At 48.7% G+C, this 10965-nt stretch overlaps 1 protein-coding gene across 2 annotated transcripts in view; it reads right to left on the reverse strand.

Moving 5' to 3' along the window:
* Positions 1-10965, reverse strand: part of sap30bp (SAP30 binding protein) — a 115100-nt gene that overhangs the window by 16850 nt on the left and 87285 nt on the right. For both annotated transcript variants that reach the window (XM_070858157.1, XM_070858158.1), the window contains exon 5: positions 2205-2293. In XM_070858157.1, the coding sequence (XP_070714258.1) occupies positions 2205-2293 (89 nt within the window). The remainder of the gene's footprint in view (positions 1-2204; positions 2294-10965) is intronic.

The raw sequence follows: 10965 nt of genomic DNA on the forward strand, positions 1-10965 counted from the left end.
TGAGCCCACACATCGGGCCCGCTCACAGTGTCTCCACATCCGATAGCCAGCACCAACTCTCCCGCACCCAGCGCCGCTTCTAATTCTGTAGGCGTGTCAGAGATTGATGGGGGGCGGGGGGGATGGTCAGTGCCTCCCTCCCCCTTCTACATGAGAGTGTTTAGGTTGGGGTGAGAGAGTGAGAGAAAATGGGACATGTCTACACACAGTCGAAAGCAGTAAGTGCTCCTCACACCTGCCTGACACATTCCTCACCACTGGCCAAGCAATTACTCACTCTAAACATTGCAGCCTCGAGCTTGTGGGTGTATTCGTGCAGTGCTGACAGAAAATAAGTGGGGCCACTCCCAATGTAGTTTGATACTTTGTGATTTCTGATCCTGTTGGGGGGGGAGGGAGGGGTGGGTAAGAGGGAGCGAGCTCAGTGTGTTGCTTCCCCCCATCCCTCTGTCCTCACTCCACTGGGGAGCTGGTCCGTGTCACTGCTGTTAGTGCAGAGACACAGACCCCAGAAGGATGGGGCCAGCGCCGCATATGTCCCTTTGTTTAACAAAGGTGTGCAGACCCAACGCCAGACCCGCCCGCAGAAAGCAGCGGTGAACTTCAATCTGGGCTGTCTGCAGCTGCACAGCAATCTTTTAATATCAACTACAGCAACACAACTTACATTTATATAGTGACTTTAAAGTAGTGAAACACCCCAAGGCGCTTCACAGGAGCATAAATCAGACAACGAGATATTAGAACAGGTGACCAAAAGGTTTTAAGGAGGGTCGTAAAGGAGGAGAGAGAGGTGAGGTGGTTTGAAGAGAGGATCCCAGAGCTCAGGGCCGAGGCAGCTTAAGGTATGGCCGCCAATCAGGTCATCAGGTTCCCATCTGTGATTTCAGTTTTGGGATACTCGCTGGCACTGTGTGATGACTACAGAAGGTGCCATGTCCGATCTCCCACCTGTGCTGAGACAGCACAGCTCAGCTGGTCTACACCAGGGCACTCTAACTGGCCTCAGAGTTATTAAGCAAGGGGGGGGGGGGGGGGTGTGGGGGAAGGAAACACGCCAGGATTTCCACGCCTGATCCCGAGCCCGTGGGAAGCATAGTCAGCTGAGAACGTAGGAAATGCTGGACAGAATAAGAACAAGGCATATCTAGTTCGCCTCCGACCGCCTCCGGTAGTCCAATGATACAACAATAAAGGAGTTGATGGTTTTGTTGACTACTTCTTCTTCTTCCTCCATATGGTAGTAGCAAAACAAACCAAATGTCAATATCCCAGTCGGATATCCAGGCCAAAGCTCCCGGTGTAACAGCGTGGCTATCTTGCAGGCTGCCTGTGAATTCCCTCTGAGGGCAGTGGCTCAATGATGTGCTCCAGGGTCTGATTAGGAGCTCCACAGTCACACGATGGGGAGGCTTTAATCTCCCACCTATGGAGAAGGTGGCAGCAGCGACCATGACCGGTCCTGAGGCAGTTGATGGTTGTCCACTGTTTGCGAGGAAGGTTTGATCCTTCAGGTTGTACTGTGGGGTCCTCTATAAGGAATCCATTTTGTATGTTGCAGTTCTTCCAAGCATTTCGCCATCGGTCATCGAGGCTGAGGGGAGATTGCTGAAGGGCTTCAGTGGCGGTCCAAAATGGCCTTCTAGATTTGAGACAGGTTGGTGGTAGGTTGTTCAAGTTGGCCTGGATCGGCATGTCTTTGCTGGTGTGGTGGTTGCATTCTGTGGACTTTGTTGACTGATCGTGGCATCAATCTGGGTCGGACTGAGCTGTGATGTTTCCCTCCAGTACAGGTAGCCCACTGATACCCACTGTCTCGGTTCACACACGAGTAATGGTCATCTGGTACAGTCACTGCCGGCATCTGGGCCTCAGGAGAAAGGGAGAACATCTGGACAGTTGTGTGGGAATTAGGTTATCATTGTGGATGGGGCAAATTGGCTCATCCATCCCACTGGGACAAGGCCAGGCTGGCCCACACTGGGACACAGGCCGTGCAAGAATAACAGGTAGCAAGTCATATATAACCCACCGCTGTATAAAGCATTTACAAACCACACAAGCTGCCCGTGTTCTAATCAGATTTGGTTGTTAGGACAAACAACACTAGGTTCCAAAGCAATCACATCATACCATCTTCCCAATCTGACCCTTGGTACCGACAGCACTCCCTCCTGCCCCCCTCCTCCGGCTGTGCCCCCTACCTGTAAGTGATTAGAGCATCTCCCCACAGGCTCGGGAGGGATTTTGATGTCATCAGGAGACATGTTCCTCACTTTTTCTGAAAACGAAGCTGGAAAGAAAACGAAAGCTGCATCAGCATTGTAGCTACCCGGGGAACACGGATCACCCAGCACACTGCTCTCTACACAGCCTCAGACCTGGAGTTGCTCATGCCACCTCAACACGACCCACTGTCCGATAAGCAACCCCCGGCCCCCTCCCCACCCCGCAACAATGAACCTTGTGCTGACTTATGCTTTTCCCCCTCCTCGCTTGTAATCGGTCCCTTTTGCTGGTTCCTTAGGCGCTGGCAACCCTCCCCAGTGCCTCATTTGAACACCCATTCTTCACATGAAACTGGGCTGCGCTGCTTCACAGTCCAGCCAGATCCTGCCCTCACTGAACTCCTCCGCCCACACACCATTCAGCAGAGGTCGCTGGATGATGATCAGCAGTGGGAATTCTGAATTATATTTTATCCTCCATACAACAATTTTCATTTATATAGCACCTTTAATGCAGTAAAACGACCTACGGTGCTGCTTCAAAGGCACGTTTTAAAAAAACAATTGACACCGAGCCACATAAGGAGATATTATGTTTGGTCAAAGAGGTCGGTTTTAAGGAATCTCTTAAAGGAGAGAGGGAGGTGGGGAGGTTTAGGGAGGGAATTCCAGAGCTTAGGGCCCAGGAAGCTGAAGGACGGCCGCCAATGGTGGAGAGATTAAAATCAGGGATGCTCAAGAGGCCAGAATTGGAGGAACGCAGAGATCTGGGAGGGTTGTAGGGTTGTCGGAGGTTACAGAGATAGGGAGGGCCGAGGCCATGCAGAGGTTTGAACACAAGGATGAGGTTTTTAAAAATAGCCCTACTGTGGCTGACTGTCGCACCCAAACGGTGTCCTAATTGGAATACAGGGGGAACAGCCTGAAAGATGAAGCGGAGTAAGATTTCTCAGACAGGGTTAGGCTAGGCCACGGAGGGATCTAACAATAAGAAGGATCTTTTCATTGGGGCACAGGGAGCCAAAGGGCCTGGGCTAGGGCGGGGGTGATGTGTGCACCGAAATTCTGGATTAGGGTGGGTGCCAGCGACCATGATAGAAATTGAGTCTGGAGGTGATGAAGGTGTGGATGAAGGGTTCGGGTGCTGTCGCGGCATCACTGGCCAATACAAAAGGTGCCAGTCTTGGTGATGGGACTCGACGTGGGTCAACAGCTCAGTTCATAAAATCATAGACTCTTTCAGCTCAAGAGGCCATTCAGCCCATCGTGCCTGTGATGGCTCATTGAAAAAATCTGCTTAGTCCATCTTGTCCTGCTCTTTCCCCACATCCCTGCACTTTCTTTTCCTTTTCAAGTATTTATCCAATTCCCTGTTGAACGTTACTATTGAATCTGCTTCCACCACCCTTTCAGGCAGCGCGTTCCTGATCACAACAACGCGCTGCGTAAATATATTTCTTATTATCTCCATCCTGGTTCTTCTGACAATGATCTTAAATCGGTGTCCTCTGGTTACCGACCCTTCTGCCACTAGAAACAGGTGCTCCTTATTTACTCTAGCAAAACCATTCATAAATCCCGAGGTTGCACCCTACCAGGCTCAGTCTGAGCAAGAACCAGGGGTTTGATTGGTGTCAGTTCCGGAGGCATGTAGGAGTTGATCAGAACCAAACAGGATGGTCCAGTTGTGCTACCATTAAGCTGTAAACTAGATCCAAAATTCGGTAGCTCATGTCCTAACTCACACCAAGTCCCGCTCACCCATCACCCCTGTGCTCGCTGACCGACATTGGCCTTTGGTTAAGCAATGCCTCAATTTCAAATTTCTCAGTTACAAATCCCTCCATGGCCTCGCCCCTCCTTACCTCCGTAATCTCCTCCAGCCCCACAACCCCCTCAAGATGTCTGCGCTCCTCTAATTCTGTCCTCCTGAGCATCCCGGATTGTAATCGCTCCACCATTGATGGCTATGCCTTCTGTTGCCTAGGCCCCAAGCTCTGGAAGTCCCTGCCTAAACCTCTCCACGTCTCTTTCCTCCTTCAAGATGCTCCTTAAAACCTACCACCTGCACTAATTTCTACTTATGCGGCTCAGTGTCAAATTTTTATTGCATAATACTCCTGTGAAGCACCTTGGGACGTTTCACTATGGTAAAGGTGCTATATAAATACAAGTTGTTGTTGTAGGAGGGTTTGACTCAGGAGTTGATGTCAGCAAGATGGCTGAATAATACAGCAACAGCTTGGGAGTCAACGGGGGAGGCAGAGAGGTAGAGTTGGGCATTCTTGATGTACACAAGGAAGTGGGACCCATGCTTGCCAACATGTAGCATGGAAATAGTGACTAGAGGGCAACCAAGGGTGGAGCCCTGACTTACCTCAAAAGTGACTGTGGGCTGTATGGGGCTATTGACGCCAGGTTGTGGAGGAGAGAGGGGTGTTCAAAGGTGTCAAAGGCAGCAGAGTGGGTGCGGAGAGTCTGACTTACACAGTAGTCGTGGGTGGCACTGACCAGAGCAGTGAGCAATCTCCCTCCAATGGTCCCATCTCATTCGCCGTGCACACTGCAACAGTTTCAGGTTGGGGTTTTCTTTGCCTGCGCCTTAGATCAGCGTACAAAGTCTCTGCTAATTTAATCCTCTCTTTTTAAAAAAGAAATGGTTGGGGGGGTGGGTGGGGAAAGGGTCAGGAGCCATAGTGAAGCCATTGCCAAGGCTGAAAAGAGAGAGTAAACAGGGTCAATCAGAAAGTAGAGAATTTTTGACACCAAACTCGTCAGAGGAGTGAAAAACTGAGGGGGGTGAAGGCCTTCGCAACGTCTGAAGTCCTGAGAAGGCATGCTTTAGAGTGGAAGATGGTGGTGAGTCGAGATTTCAAAGCAGCGAGGGTGTAGGAAAGAGGAAGTGTAGGTAGGGACAGGATATTTGGGGCTTAGAAAGAACGAGGGAGGGACATTAAAACAAGCACTGATTACTGCAGTGCCAACAATATAGAGACCAACACGAGGGTAGACAAAGCCCATCATACCTGAAGCTTTCTGTTTGTAAGCCCAATGTTCCTGCCCCATGTTGCTTTCCCTATTTGTTCAGGATGTACACTACAGTGATGCTATGCCGATTTCAGTGCAGCCGTGGATATATGACATTTTCATGTTGCACAATTAAATGGTGAAAAACACCCAACATTACACCTCTGGATTCATCCTTCCAAACTTGGGGCAGTAACAACAAAGATTATTTTGGGATGTATAACACTGGGGTACAGTACTGGTGGGTACAGGTCTGTTACTGTATAACACTGGGGTACAGTACTGGTGGGTACAGGTCTGTTACTGTATAACACCGGGGTACAGTACTGGTGGGCACAGGTCTGTTACTGTATAACACTGGGGTACAGTACTGGTGGGTACAGGTCTGTTACTGTATAACACCGGGGTACAGTACTGGTGGGCACAGGTCTGTTACTGTATAACACTGGGGTACAGTACTGGTGGGTATAGGTCTGTTACTGTATAACACTGGGGTACAGTACTGGTGGGTACAGGTCTGTCACTGTATAACACCGGGGTACAGTACTGGTGGGCACAGGTCTGTCACTGTATAACACCGGGGTACAGTACTGGTGAGTACAGGTCTGTCACAGTATAACACTGGGATACAGTACTGGTGGGTATAGGTCTGTCACTGTAACACTGGGGTACAGTACTGGTGGGTATAGGTCTGTCACTGTATAACACTGGGGTACAGTACTGGTGAGTACAGGTCTGTCACTGTATAACACCGGGGTACAGTACTGGTGGGTATAGGTCTGTCACTGTATAACACTGGGGTACAGTACTGGTGGGTATAGGTCTGTCACTGTATAACACTGGGGTACAGTACTGGTGAGTACAGGTCTGTCACTAAGGGTGGAACCAATGTGAATTACGACCAGTGCAACTTATTAAAGTACGTAGGGTTTGGTATGATGTTCATTTGGTGTCTTGGTGGCAATGTACTGCATAAGGCCAGTGATTTAGTGTATGCTTTTTTTTGGTGGTGGGTCCCAGGAAACTGTGTGGTTTGGCAGTCCTGGTATAATAGACCTTCCATCAAGTGTCTGTGCTGCCATCATGTGCAAACCTGCCCCTTCACATCAGGTGGCCTCAGTATGACAGTTCATGCTGATATTAAATACATGGCACACTTGTACTGGGATGTCCTCACAACCTCCTGTACCTACTAATTGAGGACCTGTGTGGTTGCAGTAGGTTAGACACTGCTTTTTTACCACCTGGGCCAAACTGGTGAGCTGCCAGTCTCCTTTGTTTCCTGGCTATAAGGTTCCAGCATGAAGTCGGTCTGGGTGATCTCACCCAGTTGCTATTTGACCCTGAATTTGGCACCAGTTGGCAATCTGGCTCGAGGCTGGTGTTGGAAAAGGCTAACTGGCACATTGGTTCAGTAGGAGAATGCTGGGTTTGGTGCTAAAGCATAATGTTGGGGCAGAGTAGGGAGCCCCTGACCATACCCATCCCATGGATGTCTCCAACATCCCTCATCTTGTTAAGCACGAAAGGAAAGTCAAAAGAGATTTGTCTGATATAAACGGGTGGTGCTGCACTCGGGAGCTGGTTGGAGCACGCCTGCTGTCAACACTGACTGAGTAAAAATAACACTGCCCAAAGGTGCAGCCAACATCCCCTCCGCCCTGCTGTGACTGAAGCTCTGAGTACGCCCAGTCACAGGTACATGGAGCACTTCTAACAGAGGTTTAGAGTTCTGTGTAGCTCAGAGTAACAGAGAAGTAATGTCTGAGCTGCCTGCCGAATACCTGCCTCAGTTAATCTAGGGGTTAAGTCATGGCAGGAGAGCTCGGACACGTGTTATGCTCCTCCTGTACTATGTGGGAAGCCAGGGATGCTTCCAGTGTCCCTGACGACAACATGTGCGGGAAGTGCATCCACCTGCAACACCTGACAGACCGCATTGCGGCACTGGAGCTGCGGGTGGATTCACTCTGGAGCATCCACGATGCTGAGGATATCGTGAATAGCACGTTTAGTGAGTTGGTCTTACCGCAGGTAAAGGGTACAGAGTCAGATAGGGAATGGGTGATCAACAGGAAGAGCAGTGGTCGGAAGGTAGTGCAGGGGTCCCCTGCGGTCATCCCCCTACAAAACAGATACACCGCTTTGGGTACTGTTGAGGGGGATGACTCATCAGGGGAGAGCAGCAAATGCCAGCTTCATGGCACTGTGGTGGGCTCTGCTGTACAGGAGGGCAGGAAAAAGAGTGGAAGAGCAATAGTGATAGGGGATTTGATTGTAAGGGGAATAGATAGGCGTTTCTGCGGCCGCAACCGAGACTCCAGGATGGTATGTTGCCTCCCTGGTGCAAGGGTCAAGGATGTCTCGGAGCGGGTGCAGGACATTCTGAAAAGGGAGGGTGAACAGCCAGTTGTCGTGGTGCATATAGGTACCAACGACATAGGTAAAAAACGGGATGAGGTCCTGCGAAACGAATTTAGGGAGCTAGGAGTTAAATTAAAAAGTAAGACCTCAAAAGTAGTAATCTCAGGATTGCTACCAGTGCCACTTGCTAGTCAGAGTAGGAATTGCAGGATAGCTCAGATGAATACGTGGCTTGAGCAGTGCTGCAGCAAGGAGGGATTCAAATTCCTGGGACATTGGAATCGGTTCTGGGCGAGGTGGGCCCAGTACAAACCGGACGTTCTGCACCTGGGCAGGACTGGAACCAATGTCCAAGGGGGAGTGTTTGCTAGTGCTGTTGGGGAGGAATTAAACTAATATGGCAGGGGGATGGGAATCAATGCAGGGAGACAGAGGGAAACAAAATGGAGACAGAAGCAAAAGACAGAAAGGAGAAGAGTAAAAGTGGAGAGCAGAGAAACCCAAGGCAAAAAACAAAAAGAGCCACTTTACAGCAAAATTCTAAAGGTTCAAAGTGTGTTAAAAAGGCAAGCCTGAAGGCTCTGTGCCTCAATGCGAGGAGTATTCGGAATAAGGTGGCCGAATTAACTGTGCAGATAGCAGTTAACGGATACGATGTGGTTGGCATCACGGAGACATGGCTCCAGGGTGACCAAGGCTGGGAACTCAACATCCAAGGGTATTCAACATTTAAGAAGGATAGACAGAAAGGAAAAGGAGGCGGGGTGGCATTGCTGTTAAAGAGGAAATTAATGCAATTGTAAGGAAAGACATTAGCTTGGATGATGTGGAATCAGTATGGGTGGAGCTACGGAATACCAAAGGGCAGAAAACGCTAGTGGGAGTTGTGTACAGACCTCCAAACAGTAGTAGTGATGTTGGGGAGGGCATCAAACAGGAAATTAGGCGTGCATGCAATAAAGGTGCAGCAGTTATCATGGGTGACTTTAATATGCATATAGATTGGGCTAACCAAACTGGAAACAATACGGTGGAGGAGGATTTCCCGGAGTTCATAAGGGATGGTTTTCTAGACCAATATGTCGAGGAACCAACTAAGGGGGAGGCCATCTTAGAAAGGGTGTTGTGTAATGAGAGAGGATTAATTAGCAATCTCGTTGTGCGAGGCCCCTTGGGGAAGAGTGACCATAATATGGTGGAATTCTACATTAGGATGGTGAATGAAACAGTTAATTCAGAGACCATGGTCCAGAACTCAAAGAAGGGTAACTTTGAAGGTATGAGGCGTGAATTGGCTATGATAGATTGGCAAATGATACTTAAGGGGTTGACAGTGGATGGGCAATGGCAGACATTTAGAGACCGCATGGATGAACTACAACAATTGTACATCCCTGTCTGGCGTAAAAATAAAAAAGGGAAGGTGGCTCAACCGTGGCTATCAAGGGAAATCAGGGATAGTATTAAAGCCAAGGAAGTGGCATACAAATTGGCCAGAAATAGCAGTGAACCTGGAGACTGGGAGAAATTTAGAACTCAGCAGAGGAGGACAAAGGGTTTGATGAGGACAGGGAAAATAGAGTATGAGAGGAAGCTTGCAGGGAACATTAAAACGGATTGCAAAAGCTTCTATAGATATGTAAAGAGGAAAAGGTTAGTAAAGACAAACGTAGGCCCCCTGCAGTCAGAATCAGGGGAAGTCATAACAGGGAACAAAGAAATGGCAGACCAATTGAACTTTGGTTCGGTATTCACTAAGGAGGACACAAACAACCTTCCAGATATAAAAGGGGTCAGAGGGTCTAGTAAGAAGGAGGAACTGAGGGAAATCCTTATTAGTCAGGAAATTGTGTTGGGGAAATTGATGGGATTGAAGGCCGATAAATCCCCAGGGCCTGATGGGCTGCATCCAAGAGTACTTAAGGAGGTGGCCTTGGAAATAGCGGATGCATTGACAGTCATTTTCCAACATTCCATAGACTCTGGATCAGTTCCTATGGAGTGGAGGGTAGCCAATATAACCCCACTTTTTAAAAAAGGAGGGAGAGAAAACAGGGAATTATAGATCGGTCAGCCTGACATCGGTAGTGGGTAAAATGATGGAATCAATTATTAAGGATGTCATAAGGTTATATGATAGGTCCAAGTCAACATGGATTTGTGAAAGGGAAATCATGCTTGACAAATCTTCTGGAATTTTTTCAGGCTTTTTCCAGTAGAATGGACAAGTGAGAACCAGTTGATGTGGTGTATTTGGACTTTCAGAAGGCTTTCGACAAGGTCCCACACAAGAGATTAATGTGCAAAGATAAAGCACATGGGATTGGGGGTAGTGTGCTCACGTGGATTGAGAACTGGTTGGCAGACAGGAAGCAAAGAGTAGGAGTAAATGGGTACTTTTCAGAATGGCAGGCAGTGACTAGTGGGGTACCGTAAGGTTCTGTGCTGGGGCCCCAGCTGTTTACATTGTACATTAATGATTTAGACGAGGGGATTAAATGTAGTATCTCCAAATTTGCGGATGACACTAAGTTGGGTGGCAGTGTGAGCTGCGAGGAGGATGCTATGAGGCTGCAGAGTGACTTGCATAGGTTAGGTGAGTGGGCAAATGCATGGCAGATAAAGTATAATGTGGATAAGTGTGAGGTTATCCACTTTGGTGGTAAAAACAGAGAGACAGACTATTATCTGAATGGTGACAGATTAGGAAAAGGGGAGGTGCAACGAGACCTGGGTGTCATGATACATCAGTCATTGAAGGTTGGCATGCAGCTACAGCAGGCGGTGAAAAAAGCAAATGACATGTTAGCCTTCATAGCGAGGGGATTTGAGTACTGGGGCAGGGAGGTGTTGCTACAGTTGTACAGGGCCTTGGTGAGGCCATACCTGGAGTATTGTGTACAGTTTTAGTCTCCTAACTTGAGGAAGGACATTCTTGCTATTGAGGGAGTGCAGCGAAGGTTCACCAGACTGATTCAGAAGAGTGAGAGGGGATCTCATAGAAACGTTTAAAATTCTGACGGGTTTGGACAGGTTGGATGCAGGAAGAATGTTCCCAATGTTGGGGAAGTCCAGAACCAGGGGTCACAGTCTAAGGATCAGGGGTAAGCCATTTAGGACCGAGATGAGGAGAAACTTCTTCACCCAGAGAGTGGTGAACCTGTGGAATTCTCCACCACAGAAAGTAGTTGAGGCCAATTCACTAAATATATTCAAAAGGGAGTTAGATGAAGTCCTTACTACTCGGGGGATCAAGGGGTATGGCGAGAAAGCAGGAAGGGGGTACTGAAGTTTCATGTTCAGCCATGAACTCATTGAATGGCGGTGCACGCTAGAAGGGCTGAAT

The sequence above is a fragment of the Pristiophorus japonicus genome, chromosome 16, assembly GCF_044704955.1.
Source record: "Pristiophorus japonicus isolate sPriJap1 chromosome 16, sPriJap1.hap1, whole genome shotgun sequence".
Lineage (NCBI taxonomy): Eukaryota > Metazoa > Chordata > Chondrichthyes > Pristiophoridae > Pristiophorus > Pristiophorus japonicus.